The 26,768-nt window shown below is 38.1% G+C and overlaps 1 protein-coding gene and 1 long non-coding RNA gene across 7 annotated transcripts in view; one reads left to right on the top strand and one right to left on the bottom strand.

The window, feature by feature from the left end:
- RBL1 (RB transcriptional corepressor like 1) overlaps window positions 1-23,355 on the top strand; it is a 65,936-nt gene extending 42,581 nt beyond the window's left edge. For 3 of the 5 annotated variants that reach the window (XM_060617262.3, XM_060617264.3, XM_060617266.3), the window contains 6 exons: window positions 3,940-4,116; window positions 5,583-5,654; window positions 7,560-7,650; window positions 13,049-13,197; window positions 14,604-14,768; window positions 17,210-17,477. In XM_060617262.3, the coding sequence (XP_060473245.3) occupies window positions 3,940-4,116; window positions 5,583-5,654; window positions 7,560-7,650; window positions 13,049-13,197; window positions 14,604-14,768; window positions 17,210-17,380 (825 nt within the window). In that variant the 3' untranslated portion in view covers window positions 17,381-17,477. Of the gene's footprint in view, window positions 1-3,939; window positions 4,117-5,582; window positions 5,655-7,559; window positions 7,651-13,048; window positions 13,198-14,603; window positions 14,769-17,209; window positions 17,478-23,137 lie in introns of those variants that run through there. The other 2 variants (XM_060617263.3, XM_060617267.3) reach the window with 2 other exon arrangements.
- LOC132668220 (uncharacterized) overlaps window positions 1-26,768 on the bottom strand; it is a 53,437-nt gene that overhangs the window by 20,155 nt on the left and 6,514 nt on the right. The window contains exons 3-4 of one of the 2 annotated variants that reach the window (XR_013554531.2): window positions 24,801-24,912; window positions 21,783-21,863 (exon numbers count right to left, since the gene is read on the bottom strand). This is a non-coding gene — a long non-coding RNA (uncharacterized LOC132668220). The remainder of the gene's footprint in view (window positions 1-21,782; window positions 21,864-24,800; window positions 24,913-26,768) is intronic. The other variant, XR_013554532.2, reaches the window with a different exon arrangement.

The following is a 26,768-nucleotide window of genomic DNA, read 5'->3' as shown; positions in this document are numbered from 1 at the left end:
TGCCTCCTCCCCAGCTCACACTCTCACTGTGTAAAATAAAAATTTTTAAAAATTAGAAAATAAAATTTAAAAAGAAAAAAGCATTTTGGATTTTGTCAGTTGCTTTTTCTGCATCAATTGAGATAATCATATTTTTCCCTTTATTCTGTTAATGTAGTATATTACTCTAATTGGTTTTTCTGTTAAACTATCCTTCCATCCCAAGAATAAATCATAATTTGATCACACTGTAAAATCCTTTTAGGGTATGCTGTTGTGTTCAGTTTACTGGTACTTTGTTGAGGGTTTTTGTATCAATATTCATGAGATATTGGTCTATATTTTTTGTAGTATCTTTGTTAGCTTTGACATCAGGTAATATATGTTTACCCTTTTAAAAGAAACATATTTGACCTCTTAAGAAAACATTATGATTTTGGTGAACTGTGTTTGACTCAGGCTTATATGGTGTGACTCCATTTCATGATATAGCTTATATATCCTACCAACTTACGTTCTTATACCACTTTGAGCAGTTGGCCATCCTCTGAAATTTAGTGGAACTACATTGTGTTAGGTTGCTGTAGATTAGAGTTCATTGTGGGACAGGTGCTTCTTGGATCTTACAGATAAGCTTAAATTATTGAAGCATTGTTATAAAAATTGGTGGAATACTGGGTGGCTACACAGTTTTTATCATAAATCCAATGTGTTACCTTTTATTTATTTTTTTAAGTAAATTCTGTTCCCAAAGTGGGGCTCAAACTCATGACTTTGAGATTAAAAGTCACATGCTCTATGGACTGAGCCACCCAGGCACCCCTTACTGTGTTACCTTTTAAATTAAGATTTGACCAATTTCCATTATAATACATGCATTACTGTAGTATTAATGAAAAAGGACTGAAAGATTTAACATAGAAATAATTTCAATTTGCCCTACCCATTTTTACAAGCACTGTCAACTTCTGATAAGACAGGTAAGTTAATTAGATTTTTATAACCAAACATGATTCTTCTCTAAAATAAATCCCAGAACTGAAAGTACCTCTGTAGTCTACTCCATAACTACATGGCTGGCTAGCCCATTCTCAAGAATTATAAAGGAGGGGCGCCTGGGTGGCTCAATTGGTTGAGCTTCCAACTTCAGCTCAGGTCATGATCTCAAGCCTCCTGATTTCGAGCCCTCATCGGGCTCTGTGCTGACAGCTCAAAGCCTGGAGCCTGTTTCAGATTCTATCTCCTTCTCTCTCTGCCCCTACTCCACTCACACTCTCTCTCTCAGAAATAAATAAACGTTAAAAAAAATTGTGAAGGAAAAAGAAAGCACTGTTTTTTGTCTTAGCATTGTGATTAGGGTTTAAGACTTAAAAATTTTAAGAAATTATCTTTCCAAATTGCTTTTGATGCAAATTTAAATTTATTTCCTCTAGTCTTTTTAATCATAATTCTTGAGAGACTTGCCATTTTCTCTACTTCCCACTGCCTCCTCTACTCTGCCTCCATGACTACTGCCTCCACCTTGTGCCTATATAAGGCCTGTTTTTTGTTTCTGTTTTTAAAGTTTATTTATTTAGAGAGTGAGGGAGCACGAGCAGGAGAGGGACAGAGGAAGGGAGAGAGAGAGAATCCCAAGTAGGCTCTGTGTTGTCAGTGCACAGCCCGATGTGGGGCTCAGTCCCACAAACTGTGAGATGATGTCCTGAGCAAAAATCAAGTTGGACATATAACCTACTGAGCTACCCAGGCACCCCAAGTTCTGAATTTTTAATTCTGCATTTATTTCAGAATCTTGGGTTTTTTTCTTTCCATTTATTTATCTATTTGAGAGAGGGACCAGACAGACAGAGAGAGTGCAAGCTGGGGAGAGGGGCAGAGGGAGAGAGAGACAATCCCAAGCAGGCTCCATGCTCATCGAGGAGCCCAATGCAGGGCTCAGTCTCACAACCCCAGGATCATGACCAGAGCCAAAATCAAGAATCAAACACTTAACTGACTGAACCACTGAACCACTCAGGCATCCTTCTTTCCATTTAATTATAACCTGTTTGACATAGATTAGAAACTAGAAAAACTCTATCCTAAAAGAGAATAGGATGTCTGTATAAAGAACATATGTGTCCGTGGGGCGCCTGGGTGGCTCAGTCGGTTGAGTGTCCGACTTCGGCTCAGGTCATGATCTCGCGGTCCGTGAGTTCGAGCCCCGTGTCAGGCTCTGTGCTGACAGCTCAGAGCCTGGAGCGTGTTTCAGATTCTGTGTCTCCCTCTCTCTCTGATCCTCCCCCGTTCATGCTTTGTCTCTCTCTGTCTCAAAAATAAATAAACGTTTAAAAAAAAAAAAAAAAGAACATATGTGTCCGTATCTATAGTGAATTCAAAATAACCATTCCTTGAGTAAGTTGCAGCTATTATCTATGCTGAATTCAGCATGGTGCTGGTGTTCCAGGACTGAATAGAATGTACTCTGAATTTTTTTGTCAGAATCAGACTTCCAGAGTATGTGTTTCTTTAAGGCATTGGATCAACTCTGTAAAAGATACTTAACAAATATTACTTAATGACTTATTATTTCTAATCTTTTTAACTAGGGCCATTATCTTTTATTTTCTGTGACAAATGTAAAGTTCTGGCATCTTTCCCACTGCACTGACCCAAATGGATTCTGTTTATCTTTTGGCCAGATGGACTAGAAACAAGGGGATAGGATGCAGAAAAAATGAATTTGCTATAAAATGAATCACTTGTGGCTTTGGAGTCTACCATTTGACTATCAGATTAGTGTATTGGATAGCTTATATTTGTTTTTAAACTCTTATTTGTGGATTATTTTCCTGCCAAAGATACTTTTTTTTTTTTTTTTAATTTTGAGAGAGAGCGGGGGAGGGGGCAGAGGGAGAGAGAGAATCTTAAGCAGGCTTCATGCCCAGCACAGAGCCTGACACTGGGCTTAATCTCAGGACCCTGGGATCATGACCTGAGCCAAAATCAAGAATCAGATGCTCAACCAACTGAGCCACCCAGGCGTCCCCAAAAATAATTTGCTGTAAGGGATGCCTGATTCTTTTTCCCTGAACATTTAAATTTGAAGACTTAGTTCAAACAGAATAGTGTGGATTTAGAGATACCACAGCAGGGTCACCAGTTTTTAAAACAGTAAAACATAATGCTTCCTGGATGATTGGAAGCCATTTTAGAATCTTGCAGGACCTTCAGGTCATTTGCATTAGTTATCAATTCGTATAAAAGTTGTATATGAAAGGTTCAGGGCATTGAACTAAATTTACTCTGATGTACTTAGAAACAACAAAAACAAAAAACCTTGTATCTCATTTACTTTAATATTCCATTTATGTGCTCATAAAAACAGTGTAGAATATAGGGGAGGTTTTTTAAATGGTTTTGCTTTCTGACTCATTCTTGAAATCAAACATTTTAGTTCTTTATTATCTGACTTTTTTTCAAAAATTTTTAAAGATTTTACTTTAAAGTAATCTTTCCACCCAGCATGGGGCTAGAACCCCCAACCCCGAGATCAAGAGTCATACTCCACCAACTGAGTCAACCAGGCACCCCTATTATCTGACATTTTAGACTTCCTAGTAATCTTTTCTGAACAAAAAAAGGTACGGGGGATTTCTGAACACTTGAAAAATTATGTATTCATAATGATCGTGATGCAAGTAAATCTTGCATTTTAGTGTTTTTTACTTTACATAGATGACAGGATAGAGGACATCTTTTCCAAAAGAGTTTTTAAGACAGTCTTCTGAAGAGAATTAAAGTCTTCTGCCAGTGAACTAGTACTATAGAACAGAAATTTTATGTAATTTTACATACATTTATCAACAGCCTAGGTATTTGTTAATCTTGGCCTGAAAGCCCATGTTCATGGTAAGACATAAATTCGAAGAATTATTTACTGGGTTTTTTTTTGCATCAATGTGCTACCTTCCATCTTAGGTCTATCATTTAGCAAGTGTACGATTACGAGATTTATGTTTAAAACTGGATGTTTCAAATGAGTTACGAAGGAAGATATGGACATGTTTTGAATTCACTTTAGTTCATTGCCCTGATCTAATGAAAGACCGACATTTGGATCAGCTGCTTCTTTGTGCCTTTTACATCATGGCAAAGGTAATGTATAAGTTGGGGGAAGCTCTTTGCCCTAGTTACCCGTTTTTGAAGCACAAAGTGAAAATCTTTTGCACTTAATTGTTAGTTTGTTCAAATGCCCACTATTGTTAAGTAGTAAATTCCAGCTACTGCATCTATTCTCTGGACTCTCCATTTCATTTTGTAATAATCAGCTTTCCCACATCATAAGAATACATTGGTTGTAAAGAAATTGGAAAAGGTCTTAGAGACCATTTGTATAAATGATTCTCCATACTATTAATGTGAACATCATTTTACCCCCATCGCTGTGACCCCTCTCATCTAATACTTTACAATAAAATGATCATTATGTTGTAGGTTAGTAATTGAGGCCCAGAGCTGAAAGTAACTTGGTCAGTTATACAGTTAATAAATGGCACCCTAGGATTTCTTATTTCATAATTTAATGAACTCATACTTCATAAAATAGCTTCTCTAATATACTGCTTTCCAGTGATTTTTTGCACCACCTCAGAAAAGCATTTTACTTTCTAGGTGCTACAACATGCTTTCATTCATAAAATAGTATATCTTACTTGCTTTTTAAAATTCTGATATACCTGAAACAATCATCTATAACTTTGGTCTGAACCATATTGACCACACTGGCAGTACTAGCAGATGTACATAGTTAAGACCTAATTCTTAAGCTTTTTGAGGCAGAGGACATGTTTTCAAACTCCTTTTGACTCCTCTCTCACAATGCCTTTAAGATCTCTATACAAAATAGAGATTAATAAATGTTATTACCTAATATTTTGTGTTTTCCATGGAACTCTCAGAGTTCAGGCTTTGCCATTTTTAGCTCATCATTATGGAAGAACAGGTTTAGTGCTAACGGACAGTAAAGCAGAGAGAAGGAGTAATTTAAGTAAATTTTATAATAACAAATAGACTGGAAGGGATACTGTTATGGATCACCAATTCATTTCCTTCCTTTTGGCCACCACCATAACTTTTCTGTCTAAGCATTGGAAACCATATAGTCTGTCCTAAAATATTAAAAACCTAATCCTGTAATAATTGTTCAGTTTTCTTGTGAATCACCATAAGACATTTTTTATCCTTTAGTAAGTGGCTACTTTACTTTTAAGAGGGTACTTTAAAAGTCAGTAAAACCAGAGACTGCAGGGGATGCAGCAGATCGGAGTTTTCTGGTATCATTCTTTTTATAAAAAGAAATGTATTTTCAGTAAAGTTATACCATAGCAATCTCAGTGCTTTTGATTAATGAAGCTATTAGCTGAGTCCCCACAGGCCACAAAGCCTGAACTTTAAAGGTAGTAAAAAAATCATAAATGGTAGTGGTTTTTAGTCATGGACTGGCCTGGGGTTAATGACTTTCTGCAGGACTGCTCTCACTGCCAACCTATAATTGAAGCTTTTGTTCAGAGCCATTTTTCTTTTAAGAGCAACTGATAAATGCAGAATTTACTTTTCCTTAGGTAACAAAAGAAGAAAGAACTTTTCAAGAAATAATGAAAAGTTATAGGAATCAGCCCCAGGCAAACAGTCATGTGAGTAACATTTTTCCTTCCGTCCAAAAATAGATTTGTACTAGTTCTCTGTTGACAAGTCATAGAAAAGGTAAACTTCTTTTATAGTTTTACTGTACTTTAGATTTTTTGGTTTAGTGGATATCATTAAACTCTAAAGAAAATTTCAGTAAAAGCCAGGAAATTGGCTGTTTATATACTCATCGATATATTTGCATATATTTGTCATGTGTTTTCCTATTCCATTTATTTGTTCATTTGTTGAGTGGGGACATTTTTCACAAAAAATCTAATGAAGGGAAGTGCCTGGGTGGCTCAATCTATAGAGCATAAGATTCTTGATCTCAGGGTGGTGAATTTCAAGCCCCACGTACTATATGGAGCCTACTTTAATAAAAAATCTAGGGGTGCCTGGATGGCTCAGTTGGTTGAGTGTCCAATTGTTGATTTCACCTCAGGTCATGATCCCAGGGTTGTGGGAGCCCTGCATCTGGCTTTGCACTGACAGTGCAGAGCCTGCTTCGGATTTTCTCTCTCTGCCTTTTTCTCTTTCTTACCCTCTGCCCATTCCCCACTTGCACACGCACTCTCTCTCTCAAAATAAGTAAACTTTAAAATAAATAATCTAATGAAAATCATCTATAATAATGCCTGGCTGGCTCAGAAGAGCACGTGACTCTTGATCTCAGGGGTCATGAGTTTGAGTCCCATGTTGGGTGTAGAGATTACCAAAAAAATAAATTTAAATAATAATAATATTCTCTAATTGTGTGGGACTTGATTCTCTAATGATGTTTAAAATCCTGTGAAATTTGAGGATTTATTAGCTCAAGTCTAGCTTCATTTGCCACCTACTAAGAATCTTAATGTTTGAATCTTTAAATAGATACCAAGCATATTTGATAATGTCATTTTATAATAGCCATGGTAAAAATCCTATAAAACCTTTCAGTCATGGAAATATAAAATGCTAGCCTAGTGGCTGGACACATAGTAAGTATTTAATGACTATTAGTTCCATATTGTTATTATTACAGCTGAAGAACATACAGTTGGGCTACCTTAAGGCTTTGACCACTCAGGAGCTTAGTTGCTGAGCTCTAGGGAGCATAATGACCTCTTTTCTAGCCTTGGTGATCTGCCATCTTAGGAAGAGAGATGTGATATGATGTAGCTACTCAGATATCCCATGCTTAAGTACTGGTAGTCACACCCCCTTCTAAGAGAGCCCCACATAGAGTTTCACTTCTTTAAGCTCTAAAATACATGGAAGAGCCAAGTACAAGCATTTGTTATATCCTCTGATAGGCTAAGAGTGTCTGGACCTCTTCAGAAAAATCCTTCAGGAACAGATTCTAGAAAGGTCCAGATTATCCCTAAAGATCATTAAGGTGAAGTTAGTGTGGGTCCAAAATAGACCGAGCCATAGCTTCCTAAATATCCTCTCATACCTACCACCCATAGGATGAGGGGAAATGGATTATGCCTTTCAGCTGTCTTGGAGGTAGGAAAGAATTTAGAAGAAGGAAGGGAAACAGATTTTCATGTGGCCATCTGAAAGGAGATGGGAATGGGATGGGAGTAGGAAAACAAGCCTTAATGAAATCAAATGATTCTTATGCAAGGAATTAAAAAGAAGAACAAGCTCAGATATTTGAAGTTGCTTTTATGTGGCAAAACCTGCTCATCGGTGTTTAGTTTTTGTAAACTACAATGGCAGTATTAGGTGGTAGGCTCTGTTTCCATATCCCCTCTACTAAGATGGTTGCTATAATCTATATTTACCAGCCTAGTAACATTTTGCCCTTGATTATCACCAATACAGACAAATACCTTTTAACTGGCATGATATTCTGTTCTTATTTTGGTTTTGCTTAAACTGTGCATCTTTATGACTTAGCAGTCTTTTTCCACTCTAACCTATAGGTCTATAGAAGTGTACTGTTGAAAAGTATTCCAAAAGAAGTTATGGCATACAATAAAAACATAAATGGTGATTTTGAAATGACAGATTATGGTAAGTTGCCCAATTTAATATTCTATATGTAATATACCTTTGATTACATTGTACATAATGCAGTGGATGTCAGGCAGCATGGGGTTAGCGATGTAAGTGGAATGGATAATGCATATGTGAAAGCATTTGGGAAGAAACAAGTTTGAGATAAGTATGAGTCAGATGCCTCCATCCAAAGAGGTTGTGAATTTAAACCATTTTTCCCCTATTAATTGTGCTTTAGAAGAAGTTTTGTGGGGCGCCTGAGTGCCTCAGTCGGTTGAGTGTCCGGCTTCGGCTCAGGTCATGATCTCACCGTTCATGAGTTCGAGCCCCGCGTCAGGCTCTGTGCTGACAGCTCAGAGCCTGGAGCCTGCTTCAGATTCTGCGTCCCCCTCTCTCTCCGCCCCACCCCTGCTTGTGCTCTGTCTCTCTCTGTCTTTCAAAAATGAATAAACATTAAAACATTTTTTTTGTTTTAAAAAAGTTTTGTAGTATACTTACAACATTAATAAAACACATAAAAGGCTCTTAGTAAATTTTAAAAATAAATCTGAATTACAGGGGAAGTAAGGTAGCTGTCAGTGATCTGCCTGGGGTGACAATTAAGGAAATGTCTTGTTCATTAATAAGTAAGTATATAAGTATTCTTCCACCACCAACAAAGCTGCCATCCTGTTGTTAACCATCATGATATGTAAGACTTGAGGCACTAGGAAATTTTTTTCAAAGAAAGGAAAATCAATTATTCATATTGTCAAGGTAGTTATTCCTATGTTGATAAGCTGTAAAAATGCTTCTTCTGCCCATCTTTTCCTTGTCTCATCTTCCCATTACTAAATGTGTACATGTGTAACACATGTACTGTGATGTATTCTACAGTGTGGGACATTTAGATTATTAACCATTATACATAGCTTTGTGAGGAACATCACCGTAGCTTAATCTTTGATCCATATCCTTAGGATAAATTCTTAGAGAAAATTGCCAGAGTCAAGGACTCTTTTTTTTAATCACGTAGATATCCGTGATCATTATGGTGTTTATTGGGATCTGAACTTTTAAGATCTTACTCACCAAAATTTTTTTTAATAACATTGCCCTAGAATCTGCCCTGTTTAAGGATACATAAGCCAAGCTCAATTCTTTTTACATAGATATATTATTCCTGAGCCTTTTCAAGGCAATGGAAGTGTATTAGGCAGTAAAACTGAAAAAATGCATATATATTATATATACGTACATATATATCAACTACAAACGTGTGTATAAAATACACACACACACACACACACACACACACAGCCTTTCTATTTTTGTAACACATGTTGCTCATCTGTCCCAGGTGGTTTTTCTGTCCATACAAAACCAGGCATGTGGAGTGGGGGTAGAGACAAACAGGCACCAGAGGTTAGCTGGAAAATAATGTTCTCTATGAGAAACAAAGTGACTACTAGCAAGTATCTGGCATACAAGGAGCAGTGAAGTTCAATAGATACAGTATCTGCAAATGAAATTTGAGGTCAATGAAGGTTAGCTACTCTCTACAACCTAAAGGTTTCAAATCAACTTCTGTTGTATATACATTTATTAACTAGATATTTATTAGCAAGCAAACAACGATTTTTAAGATTTTATCCAATGGTGATGGCACAGAGCTGCGCAAGTATCCAGTGATAATGGACTCAGGAATTCTGGCACCAAAAAGGAAAAAGTTACAGTGGAGGATACAGTCAGGCAAGTTTATGTTCAGATAAGGTATGTTAAAGTTTCTCCAGCTATGGTTGGTTGCTATGACTTAAACATAACAAAGAACACCACATAGTGAAGAACAATTCTGGTTCTATAAAATTCTTAATTAGGTATAAAATGATTACTATTTAGAAAGCACACATAGTTTATGCATCCTATATAGGTTGTCCAAACACCCAGCTGTCCAACCACCACCTCACACATTAAAGGTTCACTTGAAGCAGGTGCCAAGATTTCAGATTCAGGACTCTGTTAGCCTTAAAGCCAGGATCAAGCAAATGACATGCATCAGAGTTCAGGGCTGGTCTTCATTATCATCCATAATAGTAAAGCTCCACAGACTTCAGTGAATCACTCATCTGTATCATGATATTGTGGACAGTGTCTCAAATATGTTAACCAGTCTATTTAAGTACTTCTAATTTCCCCAACATGCACCAACTTGAAGCATTAGGCTTTCATAACAGTCACTATTTTCATCAATAAAAACCAGATTCTTAAATTTTTAAATTGCTTTTTAATGTTTGTTTATTTTTGAGAAAGAGAGAGACAGAGTATGAGCAGGGGAGGGGCCAAGAGAGAGGGAGACACAGAATCCGAAGCAGCCTCCAGGCTCCAAGCTATCCGCACACAGCCTGACACAGGGCTCCGGCTCACAAATGGTGAGATCATGACCTGAGCCAAAGTTGGCCGCTTAACCAACTGAGCCCCCCAGGCGTCCCTTGAAGTTTTTTTTTAATGTTTATTTTTAAGAGAGAAAGAGCACAAGTGGGGGAGGGGCAGAGAGAGAGGGAGACACAGAATCCGAAGTAGGCTCCAAGCTCTGAGCTGTCAGCACAGAGCCCATTGTGGGGCTCAAACTCACGAACCATGAGATTGTGACCTGAGCCAAAGTCAGACTCAATCGACTGAGTCATCCAGGCGTGCCCACCCCCCCCCCCCCGCTTTGTTTAATGAATAAAAACCCATTTCTTACATTGAGTATGTTAATTAGCAAAGCATTGGCCTTTGATTAAGATAAACCTAACAGAAACTCTTATAATAGCTACCTGTTGGGAATGAGCTTCCTGATCAAAATACCAATTCTTCACCATTATGTCACCAGACCACCCTAGACTGGCATTATTGACTAGAACACTTGAGAGACCCAGATTACAGCTTAATCTCAGTAACAAATATAATACTCAAGTGTATAATGGTACACTGACAGGTTTACAGTACTTCCTCAGAGACTTGTTTTAAGGATTACAAAGAATGGTGTAAGTATGATGTTTAACACAAGACCTGCTTATAGTAAGACCTCAGTAAGTAACAGCTGTTACTTAAGTTTTTTTTTAATTTTTTTTTTTTTTTTTTTTTTTTGAGAGAGCGAGCATGAGTGGGGGAGGGACAGAGAGAGAATCCCAAGTAGGCTCCATGCTGTCAGTAAGAGCCCAATGCACGGTTTAATTCCATGAACCATGAGATCATGACCTGAGTGGAAACCCGGAATCAGACAGTCGACCAACTGAGCCACCCATACACCCCTATCATTTTTTAAGCAGTATAAAATTTATGGTTTTTTATTAATGAATATTTCTCTTTAAATGTTTTTTTTTCTTTTTCTTTTTCACGCTAATTTGTCTAAGGCCATATTCCTTATTTGCAATACTTTAGATGTCGTTGGGGTGCCTGGCTGGCTCTGTCGGAAGAGTGTGTGACTTTTGACCTCAGGGTCGTGAGTTCAAGCCCCATGTTGGGTGTAGAGATTAAACATAATAAAAACAAAATACTTGAAATGTTGAGTAGGTTACATTAAAAGAAAACAGTAGAAGCAAATTCTCTCATGAGACAAAAATTCTGTTTTCATATGAGATATATGATATTGGTAACTGCATATTGAAAATCAGGTAACTTTATTTCACATTATGCCCATATTAAAATCACCAGGTAGGGGCGCCTGGGTGGCTCAGTCGGTTAAGTGTCCGACTTCAGCTCAAGTCACGATCTCACGGTCCGTGGGTTCGAGCCCCGTGTCGGGCTCTGGGCTGATGGCTCAGAGCCTGGAGCCTGCTTCCGATTCTGTGTCTCCCTCTCTCTCTGCCCCTCCCCTGTTCATGCTCTGTCTCTCTCTGTCTCAAAAATAAATTAAAAAAACGTTAAAAAAAAAAAAATTAAAAAAAAAAAAAATCACCAGATAGACAATGAAGATATAAATAGAGGACATTTTTACTTGTTTTTATATTATGGCCATGCCTTTTAGAGTTCACAAGAAACTGCCAAAATATCACTTTGTTTGTTTGTTTGTTTGTTTGTTTGTTTGTTTTTTTAAGTAGGTTCCACACCCAACATAGGGCTTGAACTCACAACCACCAGATTAAGAGTTACATGCTCTGCTGACTGAGCCAGCCAGGCATCCCACCAAGGTCCCAGAGAGTTTTAAATGTTTGGTTCCTTCAAAATAAATAGAGCCCATTACTTTATATAAATATTAATGACTAGAATTGGAATGACACACAAATCTGAAGACTGTGTATAGTCTCTGTGTCCAGAAATTTCTAATCAAAGGAGGACCTTAAATAATTTTGACTGATCCATGTAGTGAGAATAACCTACAACAGCTGTTACAAAGCCAATATGGCTTGGAATAGCATTTATTAGGATGGTAGTAGGTGTTACAGGGAAAGGGGACTGTGCATAAAAAAATTTGAGAAGAAGGGCCTGGGTGGCTCAGCCAGTTAAGCATCCGACCCTTGATTTCAGCTCAGGTCATGATCTTGTGGCTCATGAGTTCAGGCACTGCGTTGGGCTTTATGCTGACAGCATGGGGCCTGCTTGGGATTCTCTTTCTCTCTCTCTCTCTCTCTCTCTCTCTCTCTGCCCCCCTCCGCCAATACATAATAAATAAATCAATAAACTTAAAAAGTATCGTTGTGAAAAAATTCTTGCTGAAATAGTATCTAGAGAAAAGAGTATTAGCCTTGGGGTGCCTGGATGGCTCAGTCGGTTAAGCTTCCGACTTTGGCTCAGGTTATGATCTCCTGGTTTGAGTTTGAGCCCCACATCAGGCTCAGAACCTGGAGCCTGCTTTGGACTCTGTCTCCTTCTCTCTCTGTCCCTCCCCCACTCACACTCTGTCTCTTGCTGTCTCTCAAAAATAAACATTTAAAAAATTAAAAAAAGAGAAGAGTATTAGCCTAAGTACATGTATTTGTATTTCTCAAGTTTCCAATTTAATTTATACATAATATAGATGGGTTTCAAACATTTTCCAAAAACATTAATTGCTTTATATAAAGATTTGTGTTTACTTTTTTTTCCCCTTAAGTTGGTTCCAAATCCAGCATGGAGCCCAATGCAGGACTTGAACTCACGACCCTGAGATTCAGACTTGAGCTGAGGATCACCTGGGTGGCTCAGTCAGTTAAGCATAGAACTCTTGATTTCAGCTCAGGTCATGATCTCATGGTTTGTAAGTTCAAGCCTCACATCAGGCTCTGCTGTCTCTCTAAATAAATAAATGAACTAAAAAAAACAAAAAAGATCAGAGCTGAGATCAAGAGTCAGATGTTTAACTGACTGAGCCACCCAGGCGCCTCTGATTTTGTTTTTATATCATAGAGTTGTGATTCAGATCACCACTTTGTGTATTATAATACATCTGTCATAACCCTGAATCTTTTAACAGAATTGGAAGATGCTACAAAAACACCTGACTGTTCTAGTGGACCAGTGAAAGAGGAAAGAGGTGATCTTATCAAATTTTATAATACAATATATGTAGGAAGAGTGAAGTCATTTGCACTGAGATATGACTTGTCAAATCAGGACCATGTGGTATGTTTTATATTTTACTATGATATGAATATTCATAGTCATAGTTAGATTACTCTAAGTTTATTAGATAAGTGTTTCAGAGTTAAAGTGTCACTGATGCATTTTATAGGAGAAAAAAAAATACCAGTAATTAATTAGAGAATGATTAAAACTATCATACGACACAGACCAGAAGAAATCAAGGAAATTTTATCCATATTATGATTATGTTGCTGGAAATTATGTTAACATATGGGCAACTACTAGATGAGAATGTGGAAAAAAGAAAACAATTCTGCTAATTTTTTCTCTTAATTTTAATTTCTATTGTAATATGTATATATGAGATAAATGTTTTTCTCAAGATAAAGAGAAAAGGAAATAAATAGGCCTGAATCATTAGTAGAGGCAACACTAAGACATTTTAATGCAGATTTGGCAGTACTAGCAGGCCTGTGAAAACATCATCAGTGTATAAGCTGAGGTTGGTTCCCAGGAGAGCAGACTTTAGTTGTAAGAGGAACCAAGTGAAACTGCATCTAGCCAGTAGCCATATATGTGTATTTTGTGTCTCCTTTTACATTTCAAGGAATGCGGTCTGTGACTATTCTCAGAGGCCATGACTATTCATTCAACTCCCATCAGTTCCACCTCCCCCTATCATGAATATGTCTGTCATGAGCCAATTGAAACTAGTTTTATTAGCTTCAGTTGAAGATGATGAAATTATTAATTAAGGAACCATCTCTATTTATTCCTAGAATGGAAACATTGTTGAGAATATTAAAGGAAAGTGCAGACCCTGCTTCCCTAATTCTATTTCTAAATAATTTGCATTTCAGTATAAAGTCTTAATCATTTCAGTAACAAATTTGTTCCATGATGGACCCATCCTTCTGGCTCATAGAGTTCTGTCTCTCTTTTATTCTCTCTGCTATGGCTTTGGTTATGGGGCAGGAGGTGTATGTTATGTATATAGAGAGATTATCATTGTGTTAGAATATTGATTACTCTTTGCCTCTCCTTTCTGGCTTATTCCTATATACTATACTACACTCCTGGCTTATTACCACTTCTGGGTGTCTCAGAATTCTTCAGTATTTCCTGAAAGATGCAGGAAAATAAATTTTAGTATATCTGTTAGTAACTCTTGAAAAACAAGGGGTAATGGACCATGTCTTTGCTTTTTTTCAGCCATTAATAGATTCTTATGGTGTAGCTGACACATAAGAAATGCCAATAAGAATAAAAATATGGGGGCACCTACCTAGCTCAGTTGGTAGAACATGCAACTCTTGATCTTGGGTTTGTGAGTTCAAGCCCCATGTTGGGCACAGAGCCTACTTAAAAAAATAAAGGAATAAAAATATGGTGGGATTCAAAAAAGAACTTTTATCATACAAAAATTTACTTTTGGATTATTTCAGATGGAAGCTCCACCACTCTCTCCTTTTCCACATATTAAGCAACAACCAGGCTCACCACGCCGCATTTCCCAGCAGCACTCCATTTATGTTTCCCCACACAAGAATGCATCAGGCCTTACACCAAGGAGTGCTCTGCTATATAAGTTCAATGGCAGCCCTTCTAAGGTAAGGTGTTACAACAATCTATGTACTTGTGTTAAAAATTGGATTTCATATTGCCAGTTAATAATCTTTAATCTTGCTCTTTGTCTGCAAAATTACTAGTAATAAATATGAATTGGGGCATGTGGGTGGCTCAGTCAGTTGAGCTTCTGACTTCGGCAAATGTCATGATCTCATGGTTCATGAGTTCAAGCCCCACATCAGCCTCTGTGCTGACAGCTCAGGGCCTGGAGCCTACTTTGGATTCTGTGTCTCCCTTTCTCTCTGCCCTTCCCCCACTCATGCTATCTCTCTCTCTTTCTCTCAAAAATAAATATTTTTTAATTTTTTAAAACACGTAAACCCACAATATTGGTCTTCACTTTTGACTCAGACTGTTCTTTACACTTCATGTCAGCAGGGCTTTATAAAGCATTTCTTTGTAATTAATATAGGGGTTGGATTGCTGCAGTGAATTGAAAAAAAAAGAAAATCCATTCCCTGCCTTGATCTGAATCCACAACCAGGCAGGAAAATAGATGAATAAGAAGGTAGTTTTGTCAGAATATCACAAATACCGTGATAGCAATATACACATGAGGTTTATGGATACTCAGGTCATGATCTCACTGTTCATGAGTTCGAGTTGTGTGTCTCCCTCTCTCTGCTCCTCCCCCACTCACGCTCTGTCTCTTTCTCTCTCAAAAATGAATAAACATTTAAAAAATTTTGGGGCGCCTGGGTGGCTCAGTCGGTTAAGCGTCCGACTTTGGCTCAGGTCATGATCTCGCAGTCCACGGGTTCGAGCCCCGCGTCGGGCTCTGGGCTGATGGCTCAGAGCCTGGAGCCTGCTTCCGATTCTGTGTTTCCCTCTCTCTCTGCCCCTCCCCCGTTCATGCTGTGTCTGTCTCTGTCTGAAAAATAAATAAAGGTTAAAAAAAAAAATTAAAAAATAAAATAAAATAAAATAAAAAAATAAAAAAAATTTTTTTTTTAAATAATATGAACTGTTACTGTGGCAAGTTTCCTGTGATTAAGAGCAGTGTATTCAACTGCTTCAGTAGCTTAATCCATTACTATTGATGTGATACTAGGGAAGTTCACTGCAAGAGTCCAGTGTGTCACCCTGCTTAAATATGATCTTGAGAAGGGACCAGTAAGGCAGGTGGTCAGACACGAGGAATATTGACTTTAAAGAAAAGCTTTCAAAGTGGAAGTTCCTTTGGTGATGGGATAGTGAAAAGTCTAAAAACAGAGGCCTTCTCTTATTTATGCAAACAGTTCTGTGGTTATCCTCATCTTAACTCCCGTACAGTGATGAATATGTGACAGTTATATGATTGATGTTTTCAGATACTTGAAAGGCTATCAAGCAAATATGTTTAGTATGTCTCCAGAAGTCAACCTCACTTGAGATAGAATACCTCACAGATTTGCATTTCCTCTTCATAGAAGTCGATTTCCTACAAGGATGTTTAGAAGAGATTCTTAAATGAAATCAAAGATGGGACCAGCTAACTTCTAAGGCAGTGATTTCAAAACCATAGACCAGAATCACCTGGGGGACCTTGTTGAACACGGATCTGTTCAATAGACCTACTGAATCCCAAAGCTCTGCCAGTCAGGTTCTCTAGACAGTTATGATCCACAGCTTTCAGGAGCCACTACTCTAAGGCCTTTCTACTCAATATAGTTTATAGACCTTCAACATCAGCATCACCTGGGAACATATTAAAAATGCAGGATCTTGGGGCACTTGGGTGGCTCAGTCAGTTGAACAACTCTTGATTTCGGCTTAGGTCATGATCCCAGGGTCTTGGGATTGAGCCCCACACCTCAGTACGGAGCACACTCAGTGTGGAGCCTGCTTGAGATTCTCTCCCTCTACCCCCTCCCCTGCTCACACGTGCATGTGCTCGCTCGCTCTCTCTCTCTCTCTCTCTTTCTGTCAAAAAAAAATAAATAAATAAAAAATAAACTTAAAAAATGCTTGATCTCAAGCCTCATGCCAGCCCTGCTGAATCTGAATCTGCATTTTAACAAGATCTGCAGATGATTAGTAAGCACATTAAAGTTTAAAAAGCATTGCTCTAGGAAGAGGATTTCAAATTTCAAGGGAGCTCAGAATCACCTGGAGGGCTTGATTAAACATAGATTGCTGAACTCCATCCCTAGAGTGTCTGATTCAGTAGGTGTTAGGGTGAGGCTTGAGAGTTTGCATTCCTAGTAAGCAACTTGATATTTCTGCATCTAGTCCAGTGTCTTTGAGTACTACTGCTGTAAGGTAAATCCAGTTTTTAAAACCATGAAAAGATTAGATCTAATTGCTCTTATTAGGTTGGCCTAGATTCAAAAGATAATCTCTACCCTAGTGTTCAGCTTTGGGTAGAGTGCAGGAAAAAGCAGTTAGCTTAGTTGTTTGCTTTTTTTCCCCTTTTACTCACACATGTCCTCTATTTTTGCAGAGTTTGAAAGATATCAACAATATGATAAGACAGGGTGAACAGAGAACCAAGAAGCGAGCAATAGCCATCGATGGTGATGCAGAATCACCTGCCAAACGCCTCTGTCAAGAAAATGATGATGTTTTGCTTAAACGACTACAGGATGTTGTCAGTGAGAGAGCAAATCATTAACATCCTTCCTGTTTCTACGCTAAAAGCACTTTCAGGTAGCAGAATGTTGGGGCTCTGTCCCTCAAAACTTTCAGCCCTGTAGATGGAAAGTATCACTGAATTACAAGAAAAATTGCACCAAAATTATGCGCTTTTTTTATGTCCAAAATTAATTGACAGTATATTTGAGTTGGATTGGAAAGCAATATTTCAAGTGCCTTTTAAATATTTTAATAGTTAAAGAATTTTTTAAACGTCTCTTTCTTGGGTTAGTTTTAGGATGAAGTAAGGAGATACCTCATAACTTTTTAGCTCACTTTTTTAAAATAAATGTCTCCTTCTATGCTTTGTAATATGAAGGTACATAATCTGTTTTTGGTAAGCACACTTTGAAATATTTCTGTTCTCATTTAATATTGAGCAGGGGGGCACATGGCTGGCTCAGTTGGGAGAACATGTGAGTCTTGATCTCAGGGTTGTGAGTTCAAGCCCCATGTCGGGCATAGAGATTACTCTAAAAAATACATATGTATATTGAATAGGGATTGGTTCCTATAGCACCTGAGCCAAAGAACGATACACCAGCCTGTCTCTGACCCACTATGGCAACTCCACATCCGAGTGCCACTACTATCCTGGGTTGTCTAGCTCCCTTCTCATGACCTTTCTCTCTTTGAGCATAAGTAGATTCGTACCTGAGCTCCAGCTCCTTGCCTTCCAGACCTAATAAAGGCCCTCTTAGCTGATGTCACAACCTAATAAAAGGGGTACTTGGGTGCAGCTTTCCAAAGAATCAGCTGTTCAATATTCACTTTTTCTAATGTGTTTCCAGAATCTGGAAGGACATGGATAAACCATTCTTAATTAATTTTGAGAAAATGTTATGAAATGTATGTTTTTTAAACTGAAAAACTTATTTTTTTAAATACAAAATGTTTAACTTAACTTATGTCTAACCCTGGCTAATTTGACTTAGTCTAAGATTTGGCTGTAAATTAGTAACTGCTATTGTCAGGAATTTTATTTTTAAATTTTAAGAAGAAAAGTGATTTTGGTCACATTTTACTTTTCTGCAAATTATATCCTCATTTTTTGTGTAGTATCTACACATGTTGTAAACCAAATAATATCAAATGTGTCTTAAGTCCTTGTATATATTTTTATGTAGCTGTAACTATTGTGTCATTTTCATCTTCATTATTATAGAAAACATACATGAACATTTGTACAGTGACTATATAAGAAGCTTTGGACATGTTTTTATTAGTTTTCAAGACTTGATATCAGTGTACATAAAATGGTTAATAAAACATTGGAGTTTTTGAGATACTGAAAAAAACTATATTTGTACTCTTTTCTGTGTGACTAGAAACAATTGTACAGCCATCTAGAACCTAGACCTTTTTAAATATCTGCTTTATATCTTTTAAATACCTTAGTGTAACTTAAAAGTTAATGTTCCTGGTGGTTTTCAGGGGCTAGGAGGAAAATGGGGAGTGACTAACTACTTGAGTACAGGGTTTCTTTTCTTTTTTCCTTTTTTTAATATAATTTATTGTAAAATTGTCTAACATATAGTGTATAAAGTGTGCTCTTGGTTTTTGGGGTAGATTTCCACGGTTCATCGCTTACATAACAACACCCAGTGCTCATCCTAACAAGTGCTCTCTGCAATGCCCATCACCCATTTTCCCCTGCCCCCCACCCACCCCCATCAACCCTCAGTTTGTTCTCTGTATTTAAGAGTCTTTTATGGTTTGCCTCCCTCCCTCTTTGTTTGCAACTTTTTTTTCCCCTTCCCTTTCCCCATGGTCTTCTGTTAAGTTTCTCAAGATCCACATATGAGTGAAAACTCATATCTGTCCTTGTCTGACTGACTTATTTCACTCAGCATAATACCTTCCAGTTCCATCCACGTTGCTGCAAATGGCATGATTTCATTCTTTCTCATTGCCAAGTAGTATTCCATTGTATATATAAACCACATCTTCTTTATCCATTCATCAGTTGATGGACATTTAGGCTCTTTCCATAATTTGGCTATTGTTGAAAGTGCTGACTCATAGGGGCACATGTACCCCAATGTTTGTAGCAGGGTTTCTTTTGAGGGGAGGAAAATCATTTTAGAGCTTAATCTAGATGGTGGTTGTATAACATTGTGAATTTACTAAAATACACTTTAAAATGATTATTTTAAAAAAATAAAAATGTAATTTTTAAGTTAGGTGAATTTCACCTCAGTTCAAAAAATGCCTTAGACACATAAAGAAACAGGATTATTTTAACTCCTTGGAATGAATTTGTGGACCAAATTATGTTACTGAATTAAGGAAAGGGTTTATTTCTCTCTTAGTGCCTTCATTCATATTTCTCCAGATGAAACTCACAGCTTAAAGTTCTTTTCTAATTAAGATTTTAATGTTAGATTATATTAATTCAGATTTTTTAAGAAAGTAATAATATTCCTGCTCATTTTTATTTTCTTCTTTTTTTTCTTCTTTTATACTACTTTCACTAAGTCAAAAATGTTACTAGCTGCCTACCATATTCCTGGCCCTTAGCTAGGTGCTAGGGATATAAAACTAAACCAGCCTTAGTTTTCATTCTCAAGATATAATAATTGTAACCCATTACTACAGTTGATCTTTGAACAACGTGGGGGTTAGGGACACTGACATCTCCACACACACACCTCATGCCCTGCCATTAAAGATCCGTGTATAATTTTTGACTCCCCCAAAAACTTAATTATTGACCAGAATTCCACCTTACCAATAACAAATGGTTGATTAACACATACTTTGTATGTTTTATATGTTATATATCGTATTCTTACAATAAGAGAAAAAAAATGTTAAGGAAAATACAGTACTGTTCTGTATTGAAAAAAAATCTGCCTGTTAAGTGGACCTGCAGAGTTCAAACCCACGTTGTTCAAGAATCAGCTGTATAATGTAATAAGTAGAGTAATAGAGCTCTACACAAAGAGGCATGGTATTAGCACAGAAAAGAGAATGAATTACTCTGCCTGGGCAGGTGTGTGAAGGAAATCTAAAATTACTCTAAAGGGGAAGGAGCTAAGTGGTAATTCAGTCCTTAGGGATGAATAACTGCCATTCAGAGAGCACAACCTGTAGAAAGGCCCAGAGGCATGACTGTACCATAGGTTTGGGAATTACAGGTAGTTCAGTGAGGTTGAAGTATAGTGTGCACAGGCAAAAATACAATCCAAAATAGGGCTAGGAACGTAGGCAGGGGCCTTTCACAGTTGGGTTTTCTAATCTAGGTTAAGCAGCTCAGGCTTGATCATTCCCAGTGGTTCTTAACATTGGCTGCAACTGGGGAGCTCTGAAAAATTCACCAGTGGATGGGTCCCTCCCCTAGAGTTTTTAGTGGGTTTGGGGAACAGCCTAGCATCCAGATTTCTAAATACTTCCTAGGTAAGCACCTAAGGTTGAGTTGAGAATCACTACTGTAGGCCATGGAGAGTCACTAAAGAGATTTTAATTTTAGGTGGATAATGACAAAATCTGATGTTTATTTTAGAGTAGCAATTCCCAAATTTGCCCAAGGATGAGAATTACCTGAGCCACATGATAACAATACAGATTCTTAGGTCCTGCCCTTTACCATGGAATGATCATCTCCAGAAATTTTGTTGAACTGTTAACCTCTGTTCCAAGTGATAGTCACCCCCAAGTAAGTTAGAGACCTGGTAGTGCTTCTCAAATTTAATGTGCATAGGAATCACCAGAGATTGTTGATCCTGGTAAAACTCAGATCCTGATTCAGTAGATCTGAGGTTGGGCCTAATATTCTGCTTTTCTAGCAAGCTCCCTTAACGCCAATGCTGCTAGTCCAAGGACTACACTTTGAATAGCAAGGTTTAGGAATCTGAAGCTGTGGAGAGGCTGGAGGAGAGGATGGTTAGACTGATATGAGACACAAATTTGTAGTTCTTAATTTTGGAGTAATTTTGTCCCTTTAAGGGACATTTGGCAATGATTGGAGGCATTTTGCATTTTTGGTTATCGCAATTCAGGGGCGAGCATGCACCAGTCCCTGAATTAAGTAAACACCTGTCAAGAAGAGCTGTACACTTTCGGATGCTGGTAGTGGGGACAGAGAGTCACCTGACTGAGCATGTATGGGGTCACAGTCAGGGATGACTTTCCAGGAAGGATTAATGATGATAGATTCCAGGTGGGGTAACTAATATATATGTGAGGTTATTTGGCATCAATGACAGACCCTTAATATGTTAAGAAAATGTTCAGGAGGTTTTTCAGATCCTCAGATCCTACATCTAGGCAATAGTCCCATCAAAATTCCCAATGGTAAGAATCACTGTTGAAGATTTATGAACCATACAGATTCAATAGGATGATGCACAGTTTTGTTAAGCATCCCAGGCTGTTCTTACCATGGAAGTCTGAAGCCAGCAGAAGAGTATAATGGCCAAGAGTATGGAGATCCAGGTTCAAATATCCTCCTTGACGCTGCACTGCCAAACCAAATTGAATGTTACTTCAGTTAGGTCATCATCATCATCATCACTTTGGGAAATAATTAATTATAGAAAATCACATTTATTGTAGAGAAATTAGAAGATACATAAACAAAAGCAAAACAAACTATAGTCCCAGCACTCAGACGTCATCTTTTTAAAGATTTTATTTTTGAGTAATCTGTACACATGACGTGGGGCTTGAACTCATAACTCTGATGAAGAGTCTCACACTCCACCAACAGAACCAACCAGGCACTCCTAAAAATTTGTTAAATTTAAAAAGATGACCTCTTTAATAAAATTGGCCAGAACTTGTTTTAATAAACAAACGACCTCAAGGGCGCCTGGCTGGCTCAGTTAGTGGAGCATGAGACTCTTGATCTCAGGGTTGTGAGTTCCATCCCCACATCGAGTGTAGAGATTACTTAAAAATAAAATCTTTAGGGGGGCCTGGGTGGTTCAATCGGCTAAGTGTCTGGCTTTGGTTCAGGCCATGATCTTGGGGTTCATGAGTTTGAGCCCCGAATCAGGTATGCTGGAGCCCCAGTTCTGGTGAGCACGAGTCCCTCTTCTCTCTCTCCCCGCCCCCCCTCTCTCAGACCCTAGTCACTTGTGCCCTCGTTCTCTCAAAATAAATAAAATAAAATCTTAAAAAAATGTATTACAATTATTTTTCACATGAAGGAAAATGTGTAAGTCTTAAGTTGTATATGCTACACTGAATTTTTTCCAGCTTTGTTGGGGTATAATTTACATAGAGTAAGATGTACCCATTTTCAGTATACAGTTTGATGAATTTTAATAATAGTATATAGTTGTATAACTACCACCACAATCCATATATAGAATATTTCCAGGGGCACCTGGGTGGCTCAGTTGGTTGAGCGTCCGACTTCGGCTCAGGTCATGATCTCACAGTTCGTGAGTTCAAGCCCCACGTTGGGCTCTGTGCTGACAGCTCAGAGCCTGGAGCCTGCTTCAGATTCTGTGTCTCCCTCTCTGCCCCTTCCCCGTTCATGCTCTGTCTCTCTCTGTCTCTCAAAAATGAATAAACATTAAAAAAAAAAATTTCCATCACGTCAAAACATTCTCTTGTGCCCTCTGATCTTCCCTGCCCTCCCCACATCCTTCCCACCACACACTCTACTCAGTCAACTGTTGACTCTTTTTTCATTATAGTTTTGCCTTTTCTAGACTTTAATATAAAATATATGTATGCACAGTATGTAACCTTTTGTTTATTATTTGTTGTTTTAATTTTTTTTTAGTGTTTATTTATATTTGAAGGAGAGAGAGACAGAGCATGAATGGGGAGAGGCAGAGAGAAAGGGAGGAAGACACAGAATCCAAAGCAGGCTCCAGGCTCCAAACTGCCAGCACAGAGCCCAACATGGGGCTTGAATCCATGAGCCACAAGATCATGACCTGAGCTCAAGTCGGACGCCCAACCAACAGAGCCACCCAGGTGCCCCTTTTTAAAAAAATTTTTTAATGTTTATTTTAAGAGAGAGAGTACACAAGCAGGGGAAGGGCAGGGGGAGAGAGAGGGGGAGGGGGGGAGAGAGAGGAGAAGGGAGGGAGAGAGAGGGGGAGGGAGGGAGAGAGAGGTAGAGAAAGGACCCCAAGCAGGCTCTGTGGTAGCCTGAACCATGAGATCATGACCTGAGCCAAAATCAAGAGTCGGATGCTTAACCAACTGAGGAACCCAGGCGCCCCAGTATGTAACCTTTTGTATTTGAGTTCTGTCACTTAGTGTAACGTTTCTGAGATTCATTCATGTTGTATGTGTAGATAATTTCTTTCTATTGCTAAATAACTGCCCATACTATGGATTGTTAACAAAAACAGGCACCTGCGTGGCTCAGTCAGTTAAGCGACTGACCAGCTCAGGTCATGATCTTGCCGTTTCGAGCCCTGCGTCAGGCTCTCTGCTGACAGCTCAGAGCCTGGAGCCGGTTTAGATTCTGTGCCTCCCTCTCTCTCTCTGCCCCTTCCCCACTCATGCTCTTTCTCTCTCAAAAATAAATAAACATTAAAAAAAACAAAACAGAGGCCCAAAATAGTGTAACTTAGACCAAGTTCCCAAATCAATGCTTAATTAATACATAATCTAATTGCAGTTTCAAGTTCCCCTAGAAATGTAGTCTTAACTGGTCAGTCAGGAATTTTTCAATTCCTGCCAATCAGGCAGGCACCTGGGTCCTCTTTTCCCCTCAAAGTGAAATGAGGTAGTCTGCATGATAAGACACCTTGCTTTTCCCCCTAATAAACAGCCTTGCCAGGAACACTTCTTTTCTTCTGCTAATAACTTTCTTGCCCCACCATCCTATAAGAACGTTCTCCATTTTGAGGTGCACGTGGGTGGCTCAGTTGGTTAAGCCTCGGGCTCTTGATTTCCGCTCAGGTCACAATCTCACGGTTGGTAGGTTTGAGCCCCGCATCAGGCTCCGTGCCGAATGTGGAGCTTGCTTGGGATTCTCTCTCTTCCTCTCTCTCTGCCACTCCCCTGCTTATGCATGCTCGCTCGCTCTCTCTCAAGAATAAATAAATAAATTTTAAAAAGACAAAAAAACCTTTCCATTCTGTACTACACCATGGAGCACCTCTTTTGCTAGATGGGGTGCTGCCTGATTCATGAATCATTTAATAAATCCAGTTAAATCTTTAAATTTACTTGGTTGATTTTGTTATTTACCAGATTATACATACACCACAATTCATTTATCTATTTGCCAGTTGATGGACATTTGGGTTGTTTCTAGTTTTGTGTTATGAATAATTATGAATATCTGCATTCAAGTCTTTGTACTTATATTTTTATTTCTTTTATTATTTTATGAATTGGATTGCTGGGTCAAATGGCAAATATATGTTTAACTTCATAAGGTAATGACATGTCCTTTTTCAGAGTAGACCATTTTGAATTCTCACCAGCAGTGTATAAGGGTTCCATTTGTGGGGTGCCTAACTGGCTTAGTCGGTAGAGTGCAACTCTTGATCTTGGCATTGTGGGTTCAAGCCCCACATACAGTGTAGAGATTACCTAAAAAAGAAAAAAATCTTAAAACAAAAAAAAAGAGTTCCACTTGCTCCACATTCTGGCTACCTCTTGATGTGAATCTTGCTAGACTTTTTTTAATACGTATATTTATTATGTATTTTTTTTAGTAAGAAATGGATCATATATCCATTTATATCACATACTATGGCAGATTTATCATTGTAATGTCTAAATTATGCCCCAAGATGATTCTTTTTCTTTTGTTTTTTAAAAGTTTATTTATTTATTTTGAGAGAGAGAGAGAGCACATGCACACATGAGTGGGGGAGGGGCAGAGAGAGAGGGAGAGAGAGAATCCCAAACAGTCTCCCTGCTGTCAGCACAGAGCCCAATGTGAGGCTCAAACTCACAAACTGTGAGATCATGACCTGAGCTGAAATCAAGAGTCTGATTCAACCAACTGAGCCATCCAGACGCTCCGACAATTCTTTCTCCCTCTCTCTCTTTTTTTTTTTTTTTTTTTTTTTTTCCTGAGAGAGAGAGAGAGAGACAGAGTGCCCGAGCCCAGGCACCCAAGAAAGGACAGGCAGAGGAAAGAGAGAGAGAATCTGAAGCAGGCTCCACACCCAGCATGGAGCCGGATGTGGGGCTCTGTCCCAGGACCCAGAGGTCATGACCTGAGCCAAAACCAAGAATTGGATGTTTAACTGACTCACTTAGGCTCCCCTTCTGTAACAATTCTAATGGTTATGTTCCAATGTATGGATGTATCATCATTTACCTTATTTTATCATCAAACAAGAAAAGATTAAAAGGGTGTTTGGGAGGTTTTTTGTTTGAATGTGTTTCAAATATTAGAACTGAGGGTTGATGGGGGGTGGGAAGGAGGGGAAAGTGGGTGATGGGCATTGAGGAGGGCACCTGTTGGGATGAGCACTGACTGTTGTATGGAAACCAATTTGACAATACATTTCATATTTTAAAAAATAATAAATAAATATAAAAATAAATAAACATAAAAAAAGGTTTTTTTAGGTAAAAAATACATAGCAACAAATGAACAAGCAAAAAAAAAAAGAACTTGGTATAAATTTTGTTTGGGGAGTCTAATGTTTGCAAAGTTAATCAGGCATTATTTGTAACATTATGATACAAGGTTATTAAAATACTAAAGATACTCATCATATAATGGAGTACCACATAGGCTCCCTTCACTTGGGTCTCTGTTCCCATGCCAAAGCACAGCACTTCCTAGACCAACCAGCCTTTCCTGTACTTTTGGTTTCTTTTTTTTTTTCCCCAGAACTTATGATCTACTCGTGTTATCTGAATCTACCACTAGTAATTTAGTAAGTGCATATAGTTGAATATATAAACTTCAAGTGTGTATAAGCTCCATGTAGGTAGTACTTTTTCCCTGTGGTTTCCCCAAAGTGTGGAATGATGCATTAAAGAAAGTATGATATTGACATTTGTTGAATTAATGAAGAAGGAGGCTTAGGGATGCTTTTTATAATAATTATAACTCATATGTATGGAGCATTTTCTATGTGCCAGACTCAATTCTCGTAAAATCCTATAAGAAAACTTTTGTACAAAATTGGAAATTAAAGGCAGTGGCTGGCTGGCTAAGTTGGTAGAGCATGTGACTCTTGATCTCCGGGTTGTAGTTAAGCCTCATGTTGGAAATAGAGCTTACTTTAAAAAAAAAAAAAAAAAAGGGACAGTCCTATTGTTGTGCAATCAATCTTCAGAATTTTTCATCTTGCAAAACCGAAACTATACCCATTAAACAACTTTCCTTTTCTCCTCTCCCTGGTTCCTGGAAACCACCATTCTAATTTCTGTTAGTTAGACTACTCCAGATACCACATTACATATAAGTGGAATTGATGTGG

The sequence above is a fragment of the Panthera onca genome, chromosome A3 (genome assembly GCF_046562875.1).
Source record: "Panthera onca isolate mPanOnc1 chromosome A3, mPanOnc1 haplotype 2, whole genome shotgun sequence".
Taxonomy (NCBI): domain Eukaryota; kingdom Metazoa; phylum Chordata; class Mammalia; order Carnivora; family Felidae; genus Panthera; species Panthera onca.
The sequence above is the reverse complement of the archived record's forward strand: the minus strand, read 5'-3'. Positions and strand labels throughout refer to the sequence as shown.